Source organism: Chiroxiphia lanceolata, chromosome Z (genome assembly GCF_009829145.1).
Source record: "Chiroxiphia lanceolata isolate bChiLan1 chromosome Z, bChiLan1.pri, whole genome shotgun sequence".
In the NCBI taxonomy this organism is placed as follows: Eukaryota; Metazoa; Chordata; class Aves; order Passeriformes; family Pipridae; genus Chiroxiphia; species Chiroxiphia lanceolata.
In genome coordinates, this window is record NC_045671.1 from 10,826,409 (window position 1) to 10,850,025 (window position 23,617).

At 39.9% G+C, this 23,617-nt stretch overlaps 1 protein-coding gene across 1 annotated transcript in view; it reads right to left on the bottom strand.

Moving 5' to 3' along the window:
- The window catches only part of ADAMTS12 (ADAM metallopeptidase with thrombospondin type 1 motif 12), a 148,714-nt gene that overhangs the window by 88,109 nt on the left and 36,988 nt on the right, over positions 1 to 23,617 (bottom strand). Inside the window, exon 3 of the mRNA XM_032675323.1 lies at positions 7,843 to 8,017. Coding sequence (XP_032531214.1) covers positions 7,843 to 8,017 — 175 coding nt within the window. The remainder of the gene's footprint in view (positions 1 to 7,842; positions 8,018 to 23,617) is intronic.

Consider the following 23,617-nt stretch of genomic DNA (forward strand, 5'->3'; position numbering starts at 1 on the left):
CACCTGTTTAAAGTGGGTCATGTACGACAAGAGGCTGCCAGAGGCTCTTCAAGGACATGCAGACTTTGGAGAAACTGATTGAGAATGCTGAGCCCATATCAGTACATTAGCTCCAAAGAACAAGTCCACCACTTTTCAGAAGAATTAGAAATCTGTGATCTGCCCAGAAATAATATGGCAATTGTAGTTACTTATTAGAAGGTTCACAGAGAGTTCAGTATGACTGAGAAGTCTGGCCCTAACCAGACTGAAGCCTGAACATCTCTGCCAATACTACTCCATTAATGGCTCAAGTGTTTTGAGCAAATTTTCAAACTCCCGCATCAAAAAATATTTACCAAAGGCAGTTAAGCTTTCTGCGTTTGCTATTTCACCTGTGGAAATACGGTTTACATTATTCAAGGCCAGTGTTATCCTGTAAAAGAGGATGGCATGTGATGTGCAACAGTTTAATTTTAAAGTGTGCTATTGCTCTCCAAATCAATACTGCAGCAATTTAACATTTACATTACCAAAGCATTTGTTTACCCAATCAATTGCAATACTCAAGAAGTGCAGTAGCATCACACGCAGTTTGATAAGGAAAGCTGTAGGCATAGAGCAAGTGCACCCTATATTCATCTATGACAGTACACAGTTAGAAATGCTGAATTAAGTTTAGTCTGGATGCAGACTGAGACTCCTCAATCTGATGAGTAGTTAAGTAAAATGTTTCAATGAAGATATGGAAGAGACCACAGTCTATCCTTTAAACTACAGGAACGCAAGTGCAGTAAGCAAGTATGGTGCACCAAACACTACCTTTTTCCAGTGGCAGAGTGACTGGACAGAAAGACTACTCAATCACAATGAAGGAGATTTTTCCCTCCTTATAGTTTTGACTCGTATTATTTGGAAAATGGCCTGTCACAGAACTTTTAAATTTATTCAGTCGTTGAGTGAGGTAGTGTATCACTTTTCTGATGCCTTTTGGTGGCAATAAGTGACAATTATCACCTTATAACATTAATCTCACGTTTCCACATTTTTCTCCCTCACCTTCTGTAAAACACAAACACTTAGGGAAAGCACCCTGCTTCAGTTAGTAGGATCAAGTGAAATACTGACTGTAAAATTCCAATCAGAAAAGAGAAGAACATGAGAAAATAATCATGGACTAGGAAAGCAGGTGCCCGCACTCTGTCAGCACTGATCTTTCTCTGGCCCCTGTTCAGCACAGACTTTGGATACACTTGGGTAAAGCTCTAGTTTTGACTCTTCACTCATTTAACTGGAGAAGAAGAATTGCAGTAAACACAGTATTTTATTCCTTTCTCCTCTACCTGTACTGAGAGCAAGCAAAAAAAAAAAAAAAAAAAAAAGTATTCTTGAACTCTGAAATTTAGGGGTTTTTACCTTCATTCCACGAGGTTGATTGGGGAGGACAGAAATCTTCTGATACCAATTAGTAACAATTGTTTCATTGACTGCTAGAACAAACTGGTTATGATGTCTTTGTTTCCCAGGTACTCCACCTCTGAAAAGCTAAATCTCTTGCTGCCTGCACAAGCAGATAGTCACTGTTTTCAGTTCAGTGCAAACTCTTTCAGAGGTTAGAAATACTCCATGTACTCCAGCAAGCTATTTGTTTTCTTGGTCTTGCTTTAAAAGAGAGGTCATTCTACTGAATGTACCTATTTGCTCTTTTTTTAATGCCAAGCATCTTATAAACACCTTAGTAGAGCCCGTTTGTAGAAAGAATAGGGATGCAGGGATAAAGATGCTCTTTCCTCAGCTGAGGTTGAATTAATCTCAGTTACTTAAATTCAATGTGCGAACTTCTCATCCTAAGATGCACTTTGGAGAAACTAAGCAAATTAAGATGAATTGTAATTGATGTGGTAAACACAGGAAAAACAAATACTGGAAAAATGTCAGTATCATTCTTTAAAAAGAGATAGAAGCTACAAAGCTTGTAGCAGGGTTTATGGCAACAAGCAAAGCTGCTTACACTGGACACAATGTTCTTCTAAAAAAAAAAGATAGGTTATTATTTGAGAATAAAACATTGTCCTGGGCTTTTTTTCCCTTCCTCTTTCAAGTGATTAAACAAAAGGCTTTAGGGTCAAAAGCCAGGACTAACAATTTATGCTGTACACTTGCAGACATAAAACCAGAAAAGAATCCTTTGACAGTATCAAGTTAATCAGCAAAAAGCAGGACTGTGTGAATAAAGTCCTGCAGTCAGACATAATCCTTAGGAAGAACAGGTAACTGTTGCCTGAAACAGCTTAATGGCATTCTAATAACCTGTTAAATGAACTGTGCCACTAAGCCATCACTGAAAGTGCTTAAAAACCAGTGTTGTATGGGCAATATTGCTCTGTTCCTTTAGCATCCCTCACCCCTCTACTCATTTCACACTGCAGCCAGACTCTTGTCTCATCCTTTCCACTGGAGCCTTATCCCATCACAGTTCCAACGTAAAATTGCCCCAGTGCAAAAAATTCAGTTTTAAGATTTATAACTTCTCTTCAGGCAAGGAGTTGGAGGCCATGTAAAACCCAAACTAATCCTAAATTCTGACCTATCAAATCTTTTCAATGCCAAAATGAGAGCAAAGTATGTGGTAACTTCTGTACACCTAAAGCTCCAATGAAGTATTCTGAGAGATATATTTTATAAACACCCTAAATCTTTCTTTTATTAGTTATATGTTACAGCTGACTGCAGCAATCACTGAGTTGCAGTCTGAATAAACTCAATTGCCCTCCCTCTAAATGACTGCAATCTCTCCATCTCACCAGCCCAAGAAAAAGAAGTCCATCTGCTCCTATTGCATCCCTCCCCTCTATAGCACCTGGTCAGGAAGGATTCTATTATATCACAGCATTTTCATTCATAACTTCATAAAATTTTTCTATTTTGCAGCCCACAAACAAAACCCATACCTAGTGACAGACTGCATGAAAACAAGCAGAAGAAGTGGGATGAGACCTTCTCTTATTCTGTAGAAAGGAGAATAATTCCTTTTCTCTTGGATTATATCTCAGAGTACTGTTAAGTTTTTAAGACAGCCTATTTAGAAAAACAAAACAAATTCCCAGATCCTTAGTTTCCTCTCCTACAGGCACAAAGGATTAGAGAAGCTCTTCATAAGGCTCGTGGTAACTTTTCATTTGTCATTTCTGCCAGTTCTCATGCATATTTCAAATGGTACAGTAAGACAGCTGCTACTAATGTACAATATCATAATGCTACTTTCAAGATAAACAACTCAGTTTTGCATGCAGGTAATGACTGAGTCATCTGGCAGTTTCCTAAGCAGCAGTGGAAGTGTATAGCACAAACCTGTTTTAATTTATGTCATTTATCACAATGATTTTTCTCCGGATATCTGAAACTGTTAAAGACATTACAATTATAAATTAATTAGTATAATCATTGCAAGAGCACAGGAATATGACTGGTACTAATAAATTAGACAGATGAGCAATCACCAACCATATGAAATTTCACAAGGGCAACTGCTGAATTCTGCACCTGGGATGGGGCAAACCTGATTATTTGTACAGGCTGAGGAATGAGATGCTGGAAAGCAGTGCTGCAGAAGGGGACCTGGGGATCCTGGCTGATGACAAGCTGAATATGAGCCAGGAGTGCCCTGGCAGCCAGGAGGGCCAACCATGTCCTGGGGGGAATCAGGTAAAATATTGCCAGCCAGTCGAGGGCGGGCATTGTCCAGCTCTGCTCTGCCCTGGGACAGCCTCATCTTGAATAGTGTGTGCAGTTTTGGGAAACACCATTTAAAAAAGACATTAAGCTCTAAGAGAGTGTCCAAAGGAGGGCAACAAGGATGGTGAAGGGCCTGGAGGAGAAGCCTTATGAGGAGTGGCTGAGGGCACTTGGTCTGTTCAGCCTGGGGAAGAGGAGACTGAGGGGAGCCCTCATTGCAGTTACAACTTTCTTGTGAGGGGAAGAGGAGGGGCAGACACTGATCTCTTCTCTCTGGTGACCAGTGACAGGACTGGAGGAAATGGCATGAAGCTGAGGCAGGGAAGATTTAGGTTGGATGTTAGGAAAAGGTTCTTCCCCCAGAGGGTGGTTGGGCACTGGAACAGGATCCCCAGGGAAGTGGTCACAACACCAAGGCTGACAGAGTTCAAGAAGTGTTTGGACAACACTCTCAGGCACATGGTGGGATTCTTGGGATGTCCCGCACAGTGCCAGGAGTTGGACTCAATGATCCAAAAAGGTCCCTTCCAACTCAGAATATTCTATGATTCTATGGTAATAGTATGTAGGTGAGCTGAACAAGTAGGTTGCACCCTGGAGATTCATGTGGTCGTTGCCACAGTAAAAATTTTAAGTATGCTGCACAGGGCTTCTTCCAAGAGACATGGTCCTTCCACTAAAAAAAACTATAAAAAACTGCACAGGAGATCAGCATCCTCTACTTAATCCCCCTCCCAAAATAATTCCTTTACTCTGATTTTGTCTATACAACTAGTCTTTATACTCCTTGCCTGATGAATAGGTCAGTTTCTGACTAACAGATTTCTATTATCAGCACTCAGTTTTGTGCACTGACTTGTAAGCACGCAGCTGATTCAACTTTTCCAAGCAAAAATCACCACTACATTTTAACCTGGCCATACACCAAACTTAAGTCAGAGAAATAACTCAACTGGGTTAGTTTAATTAAAAAACAAACAGAATCAGAGCTAAAATAAACAAATGCAGATACTCTGTGATGAATCTCAGACCACAAAGTTAAAATATTTGATTCTGAATACCATTTCCTACAAGAGATACACTAAGCACCTCTTAATCAGCTAAGCCCCAACCCAGTGGGGACAAAGCTAGGGCAGAGAACACAAAATGAAGTTAAATCTGTAAAATAGAATTAGTTTTTACAATTAATTGTGAATTGTAAATTGAAAATGTTTTGCTTTAACGTGATCCCAAAAGGCATTACTCTGGGCTATCTGCGATATCATGTGGGTGGACCAGCTTTCTCGTATCAAACTCAAAAGCAAGAAGTACAGGAGACCATGAAAAAGTGGAAGAGTCATCTTACCACTTTTAAAATTCATTTACATGCCAAGTATTCACCAAAGTCTGTGTAGTCAATATATTTAGCATAGAAAGCAAGAATTACCTCACTTTCTCTTTTTGTTCTGTGTTTCACTTCTAACAAGAGCAATTGCTCTGACAATGTATAGAGCAAACAGGAGATTACACTGAATTCTTTCTTTCTTCTATCCCTATTGAAGAACTGGCTACAGCACAGGGTTGGAAGGGACCTGAAACATCATCTAGTTCCAGCCATGCCATGGGTAAGGACACTTTCCAGGTTCCCCCAAGTCCCAGCCAGTCTGGCCTTGAACAATTCCAGGAACGGGGCATCCACAGCTTCTCCGGGCAACCTGTGTCAGTGCCTCACCTCAAAGTAAGAAATTTTTTTTTTAATATTCAATATAAACCTACTCTCTTTCAGTTTGAAGCCATTCCCCCTTGTCCTGTCATTCCATGCCCTTATAAAAAGCCTCTCTCCATCTTTCTAACACCTTTCAGGTACTGTAAGGCTGTAATTAGGTCACACCATAGCCTTCTGTTCTCCAGGCTGAACAATTCCTATACGAGAGGTCCCTTCAACCATCTTGGTGGCCTCCTCTGGACCCGCTCCAACAGGTCATTGTCCTTCCTGTGCTGGGAACCCCAGAGCTGGACACAGCACTCCCAGTGGGGTCTCACCAGAGCAGAGTAGAGGGGCAGAAACACTTACCTCGACCTGAGGGCCAGGCTGCTTTGGGTGCAGCCCAAGATACATAAAACACAATGTAAAAGGTAAGGCCTTTAGAGGAAACAATGATTGTTATATCCTGTCACACAAAGGGCAAAAATACAATGAAGAAAACACTTTCTCCCCCATGCCCTTTTTCACACCGATTACTTAACTTTCAAGACAGGCAAGAAGATTACTACTTGACTGAAGGCAGACATTACCTCTAAGGGCTGACAGAGTTGGTTAAAAATAGAAATACAAATGGCAGTATATTGCTTTGTTAGTTCATAAGACACTAACTTTGTTTGCCTGCAATATCATGAACATATTATCACCAGAAAGAGTTCTGTCATATTATAATGAATAACATCAGACAGGAAGTTTAAACTGAAAACCCTATTGGAGCAGACTTAGCTAATCTAAGAGATTAAACCTCAGGGAAGCTATGCTCATTTTTTTCCAGTGTCCAGGTACAGCCAGTCTTTCTCATTCTGCATGATTTTGAGGAAAGATACAGGAGGCTAAAAGTGAGAGGTAGAAAGAAGATAAGTAGACCCCACAAAGCAAATACACAGCATGATCCCTGGCATCTCCTATCTTCCCTCCATACTTAAAATTACAACCTACAGATGTTATTTCATCCATGAAAGAAACCTGGAAGACAGTAGGCAAGAACAATTTCCTCATTCTTCATGGCAAATCTAAATTAATTCCCCTTGTTTATCCCAGCAGTCAGCAGAAGAAATGGAAAATCAGGGAGCTATTTTAAATATACGCCAAAATAAATATCACCTTTAGATGCTTATGGCTTTTCAATTCCAGGCTTATTTTCTAATATATAGATATATTTTTACTTGATGAAAAATAAAATGGAAGAGCATTCATATTAATTCTTCTGGCTCCTCTTATCTTTACCTTCCCACTATCACAGAAGATTGAATAACCCCCACCATCAGCTTTCTAGTTTCCCCCGCTACCTTTTCACACCACTCTTGGCCAGCAAGTCAGAAATGCAGTGAAGGTCTATGACCAGAAATATAGTGGAATTGAGTTGTTGTTTGCTTCTTTATCAATTCATATTACACTGCAGTAAAACTTTAGCAGCAACCATGACTGAGGATTAAAAATTCCTACATTCCTCCTTTTATTTCCCGCTCCTGGAAGAGAACCAACTTCTCTTAAACCACTGACCTGTGAAAGACAAAAACATATTCTTGTGTATTCTGCAGCTCTGTTTGTACAAAACTTGGGCTTTACGTCATGTAGGTTACTTTTCATTCATCCCTACCAATACCGTACCTTTTTAAAGTTTGGTGCAGGCTCAGTTTCAAGGCCTCCAACATCAGAGAATCAATACAAGATCTGTACATTTTTGGCATGAAATCAATCGAGTAAATGATTTTATAGATAAAGGAACTCATTTTGTAATTATGAGATATCAACTACCCTCTATATACACTATGCTGGAACGACAGAGTGTAGTAGTTTGTTTTCCCAAAAGACATGATGCTGAGTATTACTGCCCCAATATTTAAGTTATTTTTACTTACACTTCTATGCAAAAAAATCTTGATGTTGATGTCCTGCATTTCACTTTCAGAACAACCAAATAAAAGTCTTTAAATATTCTGATAACTAACACAGATAATCTAGAAATCCTAAGTTTAAACCACGGATTAAAAGGGAGATATTTTATGTTGTGCACAGCATTTGTATGGAGTGAGAACATTTTATTAAAAATAATTCTGACTGCAAATCTTGTCATTCCAAAACTACTCAAGAATTCAAGTTTCAAACTCACTAACAGTTCTGGTTGGAGAAAAAAGTGAGGGGTAGAAAGGATCAATTGTGTGAAAAACATATCCCAGCAGTTATAAGGAGGATTTAAATTTTCAGAAAGGAACCCAGATGGGTGGCTCCTGAGGCATTTTGACTGACATGCTCCCATTCTGCATAATCTCTTCTTGCAGAATTACAAAAAGCCTGGCAGAAAGAAAGGCATACACCACTAGAAAATATAAGATGTTTGAAGATATTCAGAAAGCAGATAAGCAGAAATCCAGTAAAATTTGTACCATTCAATCCACATGCTTGTTCACTTTCCATTGAGGTGGCCCGTCTTCTCCTCAAAGCATTTTGAAGTTTATTTGCCCCATATATGATATGAGGATGGGGTGTTCCCTCCTTCTGCGGATGCTTTTTAATAGGCTCAATGAAGTAATCCCCCTGGGGCAGATGGAAATATCCAGTCTGAAAATAAGTACAAAAGAGTTAATCTCTATTGTCCAGTACTGGAAGTCAAAAATAAATACTCTTTTCATATCATCATCCCTGAGCTTTTCTCATAAGCCAGTCGTTACAACGAAGAAATATGAACACAATGGGTTTTCAGCATTTATTTGGCTGCATACATTGAGGTTGTTTCACACCTCACAAAGACGTAACAGTCCAAAGGGTAACAGAAAAAATATCTTTCTCCTAATAACCTGAAATCCTGAGGCAAAGGCTCTCATATTTTTACAAAGCCACAAAAAGGTCAAAAGTTAATTTGCCAAACATGATGCACCAGAAGGAGCTGCATCTTGTTCTTCTGGTGTTTTGCATTCATTCCCTGGAGAACAAGACTGGAATAGAAGCTGTTTCATCAGTGCAAATCGAAATTCTGCTCCTAGCTGCTATTCCAGTCAATTACCCAACCCATCAGACGGGCTGGACTGTGTGGTTTACTCTTCACTCAGACTACAAACGCTTTCTGGCCCCAAGGCATGCAACAGAAGAAATAAACCGTCTTTCACGAATTAGCAAGTCATTAGGATCATACAATAGACCAACTGAAAAAGGCCGTAACATTTCTCATGCTATAACTTTCATATCAACCTCCCTGCTTTGCCTGAGTTACAAGGCATTGGATCCCCATCTGGACTACACAGGATTAGCTTACGCTTCCACGGGATTAGTTTACACCGCCCTCTGCCATGATCTAGATCCATGTAAACAGACACGGCCTTGGTCCCTTGTGTCTCAGCATTTTTGCGAGGATTGTGAACATTGCAAAACCATTGCATAGCCCTTTCACTTCAAGACATAAGGAACAGTAAAGCTCTAAATCAAAAGCAAAGGATCTACTGACATCCCAGCCCACACTGGGGATATGACAGGAGGCTGAGATATTCCACTGTTATGGCTTTTTCCCCCCTCCACTTTCTTGCTGTGGTCAGTGCAGCCTTCTTAACTTGTTCAGGAGCAGGAAAAAAATGCTGTAACCCTCTGTTCCTGCAGCTGCTGTATTCAAATCTACAAGGACACACAAACTAAAAACCCTTTTCAAACACTCCAAAGTCTTACAGTTTCTCTGGGCAGTTGTGAAAGCCAGTATGAGGGTAAGGATATGAAGGAAATCATATGAATGAAATGAAAGCATTCTTATAAAACTGTAAAATAACCATGTACAAGACGACCAAAGGCAGCTCAGTGAGATCACTTAAGTCCCCCCTACCAGACACCTTCTGTCTCCACACTAATTGCCACAGGCCCAATACATCCCACTGCAAACCTGTGCAAATAAATAACTGTGAGTGTAATTTCACAGTTTGCCCAACAGTGCTGAGAATCAGAAACTCTTTCTTTCCAATACAAGTCAAACTTTTAAAGTCAGAGGCTGGCCTTCGTTTGAAAACTTGTTTACAACCATAAAGCTTCAAAGGTTCAGAACTCAAAGTCACACATATTTGTTCATCTGGGATTACAGCTACTGCCTCTACGGCTTTTGTTTCATTTTTAAGAAAAAAGAAACAGGACTTCTGATTCTTAAACATGACATACAAAAAATGCTCAGGTTTCTGTTTAAATTATAAATCAGGATATAGGACCTGAGACACACTACAAAAGCAGTAAATCCCATGATCATATTGGATAAAAATGTCAGGCAAACATGAACCAGTGAGAAAGCCTATACAGCAGTCAGACTAAGAAATCAGGATATGTGGCTTTTCTCCTGCTGTTCAAGAAATCAAAGCACCATCACAAATCTTTACCCATTCCTCTTCATTCCACAGGGTTCAGTCTTTCCTGCAAAGACCGAATTATTTAAACATCTTGCCCTGTTGTGTTTTTTAAGCCTGTTGGAACCAGGAAGAATTAACCGTTCTCACTTGCAGACCCAGATTTTACAGAGCAAGTGATTAGTCACTGGACTATCATGTTGAGGTACATTTGTAACAAGAAGGGTCAGGAAATCATATAAAAAGGGAAGTAAGTATACTAGTGGCAAGTTCATTTCCCAAGCTCCCTCATCAATGCTTCCATGTTAAAATCAAGTTGTATGGAGCAGGAGAAAAAACCAAAAATTTGTTGCATAAATGTGACTGCAGTTCCAACTTGTAGATGCTTACCAACAGCTTCCAGAGACTTCCAGTACTTACTGAACTTGTGCTTTGCACTTGCACTTGCACAGGCTATACAAGAAATTAAAGGCTGAGACCAAATGAAAGAAAAAAAACCCCACTGATCTTCACATTAAACTTACTTCAAAGCACTCAGAACTGGCAAAATTCCCTTTGCTGGTTAAATATGTCTTCACCTTTGCTCTTTATAGTTGTTCTTTTCTTACTCATAAATACAACAGCAAGAATTTTTCATTTAAAGTCCATCAGATTTCAAGCTATGTAAATACAATATATGCTTTTTCTGAGCTGTTTGTAGCATCACCTCCCTTTGAATGCATTTACACACTCAGAATATACAAAGGAGTCCTGCTATGAAAGCCTCCTTGGAAATAAGCCAGTCATATTTACATTTATTACAGAGTTTAGTTATCATCACAGAAAAAAAATAACTGCAGACAAGTTTTCCACATTTAACCTTCTCTGTGAAAAGCTACCACGTAATATAGTAATAGAAATGGCCAGAAAATAGGAGTGGGGTGTGGGTGTGCATGTTTGCTTTGGGGTGAAGAGTGTGTGTGGGCAGGGTGTGGGTGTTTCCCTCAATGTCTACAGCTCAAAATCTAAAAGTCTACCACAGAATTTTTTTCTTAATTGTTGCTCTCCCTTCCTTCAAATCTCACCCTTCACCCTCAAATTCTGACATCCTGTGGCTGGAAGTGTTTACCATACTGTATGTGGAAGTGATGCTACATTACCTAATGGGATTATTAATTCACATGCTTAATTACTTTGACACAAACAGTTTCCTGAACACAGCACATCTGCATTGTATATTGCTTGCCAGGAGGACATGGTGATCCTGGGACACTCCTGACAAAGTTTTCAAATAACTTTTTTGTATTTTAGTAGAATTAGCATTTTCCAGTGGAAAGCAGATATTTTTCACATATTTCTTTTGGTCAAAAGTTCGGGGAGTTATTCAAAATACATTTGCTGGCAGAACCTTTTCAATCAGTTCCACATGGGAAGCTGAAGCTGAGTCCTGTGGGAAGGAAAAGAGCAGCTTTAGCCTTGGCTACGGTTTTGCAATTGCAATGATACTCCAGACAGGAGGGGCTGGTATTAGTGGGTGTATGTCAGGAGAAAAAGGAAGGGAAAACCCAACAATTTGCAGTTTAAAGCTACAATAACTGAGTATGCTGACAATAATGCCAAAAAAATAACATCTGTAGTGGGAACAGTGTGTAGCTCACTGAAAGCAAAAAGTATTCCTGGCAATATATTTCAGACAATTTTTCTGACAATGGGGCAGTGACAGACTCTGAAAACACATTGACTTTTAGAAGCAACATGAAATAAAAATAAGAAGAAAAGATTCTGGTTTTGCCTTTAGGTACTTTGTTCCAGGTGCTTACTACAACTGTAATGCGTGGTAAGTGAAATTAAGTTTGACTAAAAGAATTACAGAAAAAATTGTGCCATAGGAAACATGAATTACCAGAGAACTGCAGCTGCATATAATCTTAACTGAGCTCATGAAATAAATTATCTGTTAACACTACACATGCTAAATTTATTTCAGCTAATCACTTAGTTCCTTTCTGTGTGTCACTTTTTTTCCCCCAAGGATCTTTCTCTTTGAGTTTGTCATATGTTCCTATCTCAGCCAAAACAATACCTCAACATTCAAATGAGATTTTCACCTCCATCCTCAGATAGAGCTAATAAAAATGGACCAGTCCTGCTGTTGCTCATGCAGAAAGAGCTTGATTTTTTTTTTAATGTACTGAGTAATTTGACAGAAGATTTTATAAACATCACCCACTGAAAAGGACAGCACTCTACCTCTTATATAGGAATACAGAAAAAAAACTATGCTTTCGGCAGGATTTGGTAAAGAAGGTGCTACTGGAATTCAGCCTTATAGTTTAACATATCTTTGCACCAAAATTAACTTACCTTATTTTTAAGACAACAAGATGAGTACAGGATGCAATCATACCACAAGATTTTATATTCCTTTGTCACAGATTGTAGATTTTAGAAGCTGCTAGAAATCTGGCCAGAGATGCAGAGATAGGCCCTGCACACTGTGGGTTCAGAAAGTTCAGATACAGAGGATAGGAAACAACATATCAATCCATAGCCCAATTTAGAGCAGGTTAGATTTTCATGGAAGAAAATAAGATATCAAGAGAGGAAGAAGTGTCTGACAACCTCCAGTTCTCAGGCTCTTAAGGGACAGGCATCAGTTCTGGATGCTTCAGAGGTGCAGGTCTTTCTGCTGGGGACACACGCTCAGCAAGGAGAAAAGTCATGTCTCTAGGGTCATGTATATCAGCTACCATACAACCACTTACAATACATGATCACTTAGCTGAGAGACTTGACAGAGAATCAGTTCTCTGGATGCATCAACTTGTTGGTGACCGCACTAGACTTCATTTCCTCTTTTCACTGCTCTTGAGCAGGACAGATTCATCCCTTTTCCCACAGTTTAGTGGAGATGGGGACTTGGATGAAGGTTATCTAGGATATGATTTAAGAAACTAAGGCATTAAAGAACTTTTCTAAAAATGGGTAAGAGAAGCAAACAGTCCAAATCCTGTCTTCATTTACTCCTCTGCTGTGCTACAGAAACAGTTCAGGAGTAATTTCTATGGACCTCCAACTCACTGTGAGCTTTGCATCTCATACAGAATCTGAAGCAGCCTGGCTACATTCATTTCTACTCAAGGAAATTATCTGTGGAATTAATCTTGCATGGAGATTTGAGCATGAAAATGTACAACTTGGAACACATAATTTTAAAAGACATCTCTTTTCACACTTCAGGTCACGTTATCCTCCACAATCATCCTTACTGCCTATCTTAAAAGCATTCATTATTTCTTCCAAGTATTCTGTGATTTTTCCTTCGAAGAAACAGTCCAGGTATCTTATTCCCACATTCACTTGTGGGTGCCCTGTTGCCTGCAGCTTTATTTGCATTGTAGAAATATCTTACTTCTTTTCTTAAAACAGAAGATCCACAAATGACTGATGATCACTGTGTGACCGTGAAGCTGCTTAGAGCCTCATTAGTCTCTCTGTAGGGTTCTGCTTTGAAATCTCCAGCAGCTCACGAAGAACACGAAGCCGTATTCCCAGAGCTTCTACATCTCTTACTGTATTACAGGGCCCAGCAGCAGTCATTTCATCTTGTCCATTTTTGAGAGGGCCTTTCAGCTTCCTCCCACATTCTCACTTTCTACTTTTCCGAATATGTCCCATTTGATCTGCATAAGCCCAAATTTTGCTTCTTCTGAAGTTCAGATACATAATTAAATTCCAACAGGGTAAAAATTTATTGTCCACTCGAGAATTAGTAACCGAACATTTTTATGGTCTTAAAAAAGAGCAAAGATAGTACTTCATGAATTTTACATAACTTTCGGTGCTGGTTATACTAAGCTGAAACAAGCCTGTGTTTGCCACATGATGAGCATCCAGCAGGTAGATGGCACGGCACAGCTGACTCGTAATTCATTAACTCAAACACAGTTTGAACTCCTATTCTATTTACTAGTGTGATTTCCACACAGCAGTGAGAGACAGACTGCTAAAGGCTGTCTGAAGTCCAGAGCACTCCAAAGACCTGGGGGCTCCTTTGGTCAATATTTCATTGTCGCTCAGCTGCTGCTAAGTCTGTTGTGCCTTTGATGAAGACAAGGTTGCAGCTCTTCGGGCTGCCCAGTCTGCCCAAAGTGTGTGAGGTGACACCCCACTGGGATAGCTGAGTGGATGGTGCCCTGTCAGTGCTCTGAGCCTCACCACATAGCAACACTCTCAAGAGTTGTTTCTCCAACTGCAAGAGGCTTACTTTGACTATAGTCATGAGTTGGCGAGACCAGCAAGTATTGACTTCATTTGGGATCCAAAACCAACTCAGCAAGTATTACTGTTCTGAGACAGAACAAAAAGTTTGCCCAATTCTTCCAAAGACTGTTAGGGGGAGGAGGAAAGAGCAACAGCTGTTTTACTCCTGGAAAATACTCTTAGAATATCTAATTCATATTTTTCTAATTAAACTTGTTCAGAAAGCATTGTATCCAGGAGGCTTACAATGTAGAAACTAGTTGGGTTTTTTTCTCATTAATATCAGAACAGCCTCTCAAGAAAATGAAAATAAACAATGCAAAAATGGTTCATACTTCTCAGCATTTGAAATCCCCTCAGAGACTTTCAATGTGAAGCTTTGATTTGGAAGCCAGTAAATTTTTGCAGTTTGCAAAGCAGATCACATTTGATGATTTAAAGCCTATGTAATGCTGAAGAGTGAAGATTTAACACTGGATTGGTAAGGGGTTCCTTGCCTAAACAGTGCTTTGTATTTGGAATAAAAAGACAAGCAAGAGGATTCACAGAGCAAACATGATCTCTAATCACAGAGACAGAAAGTACTACGGCTGTTTTGGCTTCCTGCTCACTTACATTTTAAAACTAATTGCAAACTAGTGAGCACGACAATGTTAATACTGTGGAGTTCAAACTTTATTAGAGAATAACTAAATGCAAACATTTGATCAAATGACAAGTGGCATTGTTTCTATTGACAAGTATTGTTTGTATTACTGTGACCTATAGGAACCCTAGTCAACAGCCAGAAAGCAGAGATACAAATGATGACAGCTGCCACAACGTGTGCAGATAGATGGAAGAAAGCACAATTATCCCATTTTACAGTGGATGAAAGTCTGTCAGGAGCTTTACTCTTCTGGAGAGCAGAGCAAGAGAAGGTCACAGCCCAGCTTCTTCCTCTCCACAGAAATTATTTTGCTTGATGAAACAGAACTCTATGAGGGAAAACAATATCAGGCAGGACTACAATGACCCACCTCACAACACTCTTCTCTTAGCTTCATTTTGTCCAGCCCAAAAGTAAGCAGAAGTATCAAGAGCAAACAGTATGTTGTAGGTCTGCATTTGTCATCATAGGTGTGTTGGGAGAGGCTTCTGCCTCCCTTTTCCCCAAACTCATGAAGTCTGTGGCTGCAGAACACAGACAGGACTTAGGAATGAATTTCAACATGCCTCACAAGAGTCATGTCACCACTTATCATGAAAGTGTCATTTCAAGGTGACTTAAAAGGCAGCCCATACTGATGCTCTCAACCTTTTCTTTACTTACCATTTATTGTTTCCAATGAGTTTCCAAAAAGTGACTCCCTCATACCAAAGGATAACCTCAGAGCAGCATTGTGACATGGAGTTTCTGCTCAGTGCCTATATGAGGAATCATAGATTCTACTCAACAACTGCAGCTTGAAATACACTGCCCTCGTTTCCATGGGTGGTGTGAGAAAGCAGCTGCTCTGTTTGCTACGCACAGCCTTGGAACAGGCTGTGAGCCATGCTCAAGCTGCAGCTTGTTGTGCTATCACTGGGGAGGAATGAAGGGGGAGGGAGCTTATCAAAACCAAATACCTTACAAAACAGGAAAATTCTGTCCCTGGCTGAGGGCAGCTGTGGCATGTTAAGACAGCAGTGTAAGATGAGTGACATGCTACACCAAAAAAGTTATTCTGTGTCATAAATCAGTGTCTGTGTTAGAAAAGGACTGAGAGTGAGAAATAGGAAGTGGAAGGAGATGAGAAAAGAAATTAAATGAAACCATAAGAACAAGATTCAAACGGAGATCCAGAACTTGCAGGTCAAAGTGCACCTCTAGTACACAGCTGATGCTTAGCACATGGCAGTCTGGGAACCGGCATGACAATAACTGGCAATCACAACAGTTACATAGAATCATAACAACTTCTGGCCTCAGTCAAATCACATGCCACTCATTTGACTTTCCCAGGTATTTCTGCCTCTCTGAGAAAGGAGACCAATGTGCTTTTATGACTGCATCTGGAATACCACCATAAATGTTTTTACAAACCCAGGACAGGTCCCAGCTCCCATGTATGCCAAAGCTGAAGGTTGATCAGATTCAGCATTGGGTTCAGGTCAGTTTAAAAGCACAAAACACTTGAGTTACCTCTGAACGTGACTCAAATTCATTCTTGAAGCCTGAACTCTGACTGAAAGCCATTTCCATTGATATGAGAGGTGCAGTGCATGCACAAATTTACCTGTGCATTCAAGACACTACATCTAACAGGCAGAAAACTAACTTCTCTCTCAGAGCTACAGAGAGATGACCTATACTCTGAAATAAGAACAAAAGCTTGCAAGACAAACAAATACTCCTCAATCTACTAACAATCAAGTTTCTGCTCAAAACTTAGAAGGACATATACTCAATAAAAAGCAAATCAAATTCAGTACAAAACCAGTAACTGAGTAAACCACTTAACTAAGAGTAGCATAACATCTCTGCTAATTTCCAGGCCCCTTCTGCTAGGAGTTTGATCTGATGAAATATCTACTGCTTTCTCTGTGATGATGAACACTTCAAAGTACTTCTGAAGCTGATGGGAAATCAACAAGTTCAACTTCTTCCAGAGTAAGACTGTGTATAATGAGCACCTGAAAAGGCTGGAAAACAGACAACCTGGGGAAGCAGCAATTGGCACAGACAATCTAGAGAGTTCCTGCATGTTTACTATCTTCCCTGGCACAAAAGGTAGAGAACTTCAAAAGAAGCTGGCAGGTAATAAAATATTTTTTCACCCAATACAGACTTAAACTGAAAGAGCAATTATTAGAAGCATAGAATGGTTTGGGTTGGAAGGGACCTTCCAACCTCTCCCACCATGGGCAGAATGCCATCCAGTACACCAGGCTGCTCAATGCCCCATTCAACCTGGCCTTGAACACTTTCAGGGATGGGGCACACACAACTCTCACTGTCAAGAATTTCTTGCTAATATCTGTTCTAAACCTGTCCTCTTTCAGTTTAAACCCTGATGTTCTATCACCACATGCCTTTGTAAAAAGTCCCTCTCCAGCTTTCTTGTAGCCGCTCTAGGTACTGTAAAGTGCTAGAAGGTCTCCCCAGATCACTCTCTTCTCCAGGCTGAACAGCCCCAACTCTCCCAGCCTGTCCTTATAGCAGATGTGATCTACCCTTTGATCATCTTCGTGGTCCTCCTCTAGACTCACACTGGCATATTCACATCCCTCCTATGCTGGGGGCCCCCAAGTTGGATGAAGGGCTCCAGGACGGATCTCACCTGAGCGCAGCAGAGGGGCAGAATCACCTCCCCCAACCTGCTGCCCACACTGCTCTGGATGCAGCCATTCAGCCCCAGAGATGATTGGCTTCCAGGCCAAACGTGTCTCTCTAGATTAGAAACAAAGATGTCATGTGGCACAGTGTTAACTGCTTTGCACATGTCGTGGTAGGTGCCACAGAAAATTGCAAATCAGAAATAGTACAGAGAAGTACCAGAAACCACTGGATAAATCTGTGTAGGGAAGATTAGTCTCTCATTTTTAAATGGCAAAAGAGCACCTGCAGCTCAGAAACAGGTGTATGTCAATGAGACATCCCTATTTTCCAGCCTATTCTTATGCCTCTTGCCAGAAATCTGCTACTGACCATTATCTCCTCCTGAAAATCAGTCATATGCCAAGGGTCAGGAAAATTAAATCCTTCCATCAACATACAACTCACCCATAAGTTTGAAGAATCTAAGGGTTAGATTTCAGTTTAAATATTATTAATTTAGAATTTCCATTTTAAACTGTTTTCATACACGTTTGTTTTCTTTGTAGACTATTTCTGTAAAAAAAATAGTGTTTCTCTGTTGAAAAAATTATTGGTGTTATTTCAAACTGACACTTTCCATCAAAATCATTCTTTTGTCTGCAAAGAGATTGCTTTAGCTGTTTTGGAAATACAGCACTTTTGGCAATAAAATGATTTCATTTGGTCTGCTTAAAAGCAGCAGTCAGTCGTTTAGGTTTGAATGCAATAGTCTGTACCATAATAGAAAAAAAAAGGTAAAATAGAAAAGAATTGAGCTATTTATCTGGGGAAAAAATGCAGTAAAATATTCTTTGGAACCATGAGGAAAAATATTTTGCTATAATAATAAAAGGACTCATTTTTTTTCTGTTCTGCTGTCATGTCTTCTTTTGCTCACAGGATGTTAAGTTTTGTCTTTAAAACTGGTATGTTTTGAAATCCTCATGATGCAACTCCCCGGAATCCCGAAACACTGAAAATCCCCTAAAACTCAAAAAGAGGCACAGATGTTCAGCTTTTCTAATAATTCAGCATTTAGTTTCCTTAAGATGTTCAACACTTTTTATGTGACAGTGATACAGTGAGATGTAGGAAAATATGAGAATAAGAAAATACTTTTTGTACAGATAAGACACGTCTGCAAATGAAACATCTTCTTGAAGACATGCTCACAGTTCTGTACAATAAAATATTTCACTGAAAAAGTTTACTCAAACCTAAAAGACATTAAGTATCTTCAGCTACTACTTGGCATAATTCTTGCTAATCTAAGAACACTGAAAATTCAAAAACTTAACATCAATGGAGACAAATAGAAGATACTACATATTAGATCACACACACTTCTGACAGAATTCTAGTGGACTAAAGAATTCTTTAAAAAGAGGTATATTTGACACATAAACCTCTAATAAGCTTTTGTGTGGTGAGAAAACTGTTAGCAAACAAATTTATGAAGGAATTCTGGATTGAATCATCAATAATTCACAATTTACCTCTTTCATACGTGAACTTAGAAAAACAGTATGTACAATAAACAATTCATTCTGCTCTTACTATTGACCAGAGCTGCTCAGCTAAATGCTGAAATTTTACTGCAGAAATCTTTTCAACTGACAGGATGATGACAGATCATGACAGATCCACTGAAGCACCAGTAATGGAAAAGCTATTATTAAAAAACAATGGTTTTGCACAAGGTAAACAAAAGGGTTTTTTGTTGTTGTTCCTCTCCAAAACAATTCAGGTGAGACTGCCTTGAGCTGATGTGTTCCTTTGTCAGTGCTAGGTCTTTTCTTCCCTCTCACGATGAAAATCAGAAAATAAACAAATACATCCCTGGCTAAACCTCATTGATTTTTTTGCAGCAGGAATGGATCTGACAGTCTACATTACAACAAACCATATGTGGATTCCAAAGGCAATAAATAATCCTCTCTAGGCTCAGATGCAAAACACATGCATTGTTCCCATCCCCTTTTGTCACTTTAAAATATGCTTGACCATACTCTATGCTCAGTACTCAACACGTGGAGGCACTTACGGATCCCAAACTCACATTTTGCATGAGAAGACTTTCAAGACAGATTCTGCCAGAGCAGAGCTGGAAACACAGGGGTGGTTTAGTACAACTGGCTCTTAAAAAATCACTTTCAGCAGGCTGCTTTGCCCAGTGCTGCTGGCTGTTTTCCAATAGCTACACCACCCACTCCTAGTCCAGGATACACTTTCTCCTTTCCTTCCACAGCCTAGCTCTTCCCCACCCTCTGGAAAGGTTGTTCTTTGGCAAGACATCTCTGGGTTCTGCCTAACTTTCTTAAAAACATCGAGACTCGCACTTATATTTCTGCAGTTTCAACAGGTCTGCCCAGTGCTGCTGAGAGGACAACAGCTGCCCTGCCCAGTGCCTGCCTATCCAGTGTTCAGCTACCCTCCTCTTTTGGCTGGAGACCTCCCTATTAAGTTACTCCCCAAACTATCCAAAACCCTGTGTTTAACTTCCTGTGATTCCATTAATTTGACACAGTCTTTGATTAAGTTTCAGTGAGAGGCATTTGAGAATATTTAAAGACAAAATGCTTCTATCTTCAGTCTCCTTACCTTTCAGACAATCTTTTCTGAAAGTTTTTTCCACAGATCAACTCTCAGCCATTATTTTGTGAGGGTCCAGGGAAGCTGTTGGGATTTGATTGTCTGCTGTCCTTAAACAATAATTCTGCTAATTCAGGAAGACTGTGACACAGAAATTAAACATTAGCTCTAGCTCCAGCATTTGAAATCATGTCCAGCTCTGTCACAGCAGTATATAGTGGAGACAGCAAGCAAATGAAGGATAAGCAAAAGATGCAGTTATACACACACAGATTAAAATCAAGCACACATGAAACAAGAGTTACAGCAAGGATCACAGTTGGATCCCTACAATTACAGAAGATTTGAGCAACTGTGCACTACAGCTATACTAGAACTGAGAAAAGAACTCTTAGCACAGGAATTTTTAATGAATCCTCGACTTGCAACAAACCTTCAGACCTTTGTCTCATTCTGTTAGGAATGCATAAACAAAAATAAGTTATTTTAATTACATTTGCAGTCCTAGGATGGAACATTTGTTAAATATATATACATATATATATATATGTTAGCCCTTTTAAAATGGTATATAAATTACTTTCCTCTACAGCCACAAATCTTCTAGAAATATCATACTCCTGCTTGCATGTGTGCCTGTATATGAAAAAGACAAAGAGACAGAAACACGGAGCATATGAGCTCATATGATTGATCCCCCAACATAGATACTTCACATGTGAGGAATCCACAAGGATTTTTGGACAAAAATCCTTTTTGTGAAAGGCACAACTCAGAATTACCTGTAAGACTAACAACCAACAAATGATAGATTTTGTCACTAATATTAGTGACATTAATACTGTCACTAATATTGCTGTCAGGCCTGGTGACACTAATACCCAGGGCCAAACACTGCCTTGCTGGTGACACACACCCTGTGCACCACATTAGGATTACTCAAAGAATTACTGGGATTTGCCAGTTTCAGAACTGAAAGGCTCAGCAAACTCTGAAAATCAAACAGAAAACTTCATTCCCTTTGCTGAAAGGAAAAGGTGGAACAGCAAAATGTACGCCTAACACACCATTTTCCAAGGAAAAACATCCCTTTCCAGGCTGCATTCATCCTACTGCCTTTTGTTCTACACTCACAGTCTCATAGCAATTTTTGGTGATATATATGCAGAACCTACCACAATGCCTGTGACTCAGACACACAGCACTCCTGCCATGTGAATTAGTACTCTTTATAATAATAACAATAAAAATGAGTAATTCCCAACAGGAGGAAAGTTTACTTTACTGTTTGGGCTCCCTACAGAGATACAGCTTGAGAAACTATCCAACAAACAATACCATGTACGCTCATTTGCCACAATGAGATGCATGTGTGGGTTTACAGACCTCCCTATGAGTCTCAGCAACAAAAAATCATCCATGTTACAGCCAAAGCTGAAAAATGTCATGCTTTATCTCCTGAGGTACCTAGCAAACCCTTTGTGTGGTAGCCAAGGCAGAGTTCATCATAAAAACATGCTTCCCATGAATCTCTATGACTGGCCGCTAATTAAGTCTTTTTTTTTCCCCGATGTCTGACACAGTCCAGAATCTGTTAAAGATACACAAAGTACAGAGGAATCAGAAGCACATCAGAAAGCCAATCTATAATGGAGACAATTGCCTGTGTACCCGAGTTTGTCTGTTTCTGCTTTTACAAATGCATTGATCCAGGCCACTTCTGGTCCTCCAAGAATAGCAATTTATTAGTCTCCTTTCAAATCATAACAAATCGGGGGTAAATTTTTCATTTTTATTTTGGAACATTTACTACTTTTCAAACACAGAATTTTCATATCCCAGAAAAGTTTCACTATGCTTCAAGTTAAACATAATCTTTTCCTGGGTAATTAACATCGTGTCTGCTAAGAGTGAAAGAATAAGGATTTCATCACAGTCCCCTGCTTTTGTGGTCTGATTTTTAATAGGAAACCCCAAATGGAAATGAAAATCTGCAAGCAGGATGATGAAATGAACATAAGAAGTGCATTTGGATTAATTTCCATTAGATCTTTATACAAGTTCAAACCTGTCCACTTAGGCCACAGCATGCTTCTACCATCATCTGGAATTCGGAAAACACATTCATTTAATAAATGGTACATTTTGCAATTCACTATCAAAGAAGAATATCATACGCTTTGAAACATTTTGGAGGAACACACAGAAAACTTTTCAAAGATCCTGTTTATAAAAATGCTATAGTGTTTTCATTCTTCTGTTCAGGGGAGTACTGCTGTGACTGCTTCCTCATGGTGTAATTACCTCCTGCCATTCTTCCACCTGCACTGGCTGTCTCAGTCATCCATCGATTAAATGAGTGAAATGGTTCAGGCAGTCAAGGTTATTGCCATCATGTGTTCTGCTTCCACAGGCTATAGGCATGAACTAAGTAACAAAGTTTGTGATTCTGCTCAACTTGCTTTGAAGGTTGCTGTAGCAGAATTCTACCTCCGAGTCTGCCACCCAAGAATCAACCTCAAAATATCTGCTGAACTAAACCTCAGTCATATATTTGTAAGGACAAGGACAGATTCTGATGACTGACAGCCTGATGTGATAAAGCTGTGAAAGCCTTCACAGAAGAAGAGTTGTAGGCACCAGAGTGATCTAAGGTGTTGTTCAAGCAGGTCACCTCATGACAAATATCTGATGGTGGAGATCTGGACTCTTTAGTGGGACAGACTCCACCACAGAGGCTCTCCTATGCTGTTCAGGCAGATATTCTGGACATCCTTACATCTCTGGTGTATTCCCCAAATACTTCTGGAGTCAGCGCTCTGTGTGGGACTGCAGACTGAATTGCTGTGGGGTGGAAAAAGGTGAGTAGAGCTGGAGAAAAGCCAGAACCTTTCTAAAAGGTTCTATTTTAGCCATGTTGGTGCAAGAAATAACCTTAAAATATTCCTTCTTTTCCTCATGCTTACCTTGCTCCTTCTAAAACTGAACACTGCTGAATGACATGGCAGCTTTAGCAGAACTCAGCCCTTTCCTCATTGAGACACCAAAGCATTTCTGAAGATTCAGAGATTAGAAGAGTTGGTCAAACCCACACAGAAGGCTGGGGAGCAGGAAGGGCTGCTACACAGAGTCCTCGATCTCATGTGAAGTTCTGCTGCTTGTTCCCTGAAGAAAACCCAGCGCGGGAATTGCAAGCTGCAGTGAACAGACAAACCACCCGTGTCATGGCGTAGCACTGGAGGGCAGCAGGATGTTTGTCAAGAAGGTCTTTTTCTGACCACAGGCTACAATCTCCTGGCTTACTGTGACAGCGACTACTAACTGTAATAAACACTACCACCTTGAAAGCACCGTCGGAGCCTCTGATCTCCTGTTTAAATCATCACAGAAGCAACTCTGGGTTGTGTTTTTATAACTTCGTCTGTGGAAAAAAACAAGCATCTCCACAGGATGGAATCCAACCATGGACTAGAGAAGTACCACAGATTAAGGAGGTATCAAATTTAAAATCTCATTTTGCTGGGTGGGAAGGCTCTAGAGCAAGGTATTCAGGGTAACATTAGGTGGTAAAAAGAACAGGAATCAGCTGAAGTAGGCAGCAGAAATCAAAGCTGACACTGAACTGTTAGCATTGCCTAATTTATTCCATATTTGGTACTAGTTTGAGCTGAGATCTTTCAGCAAGGCCAAAGGGAT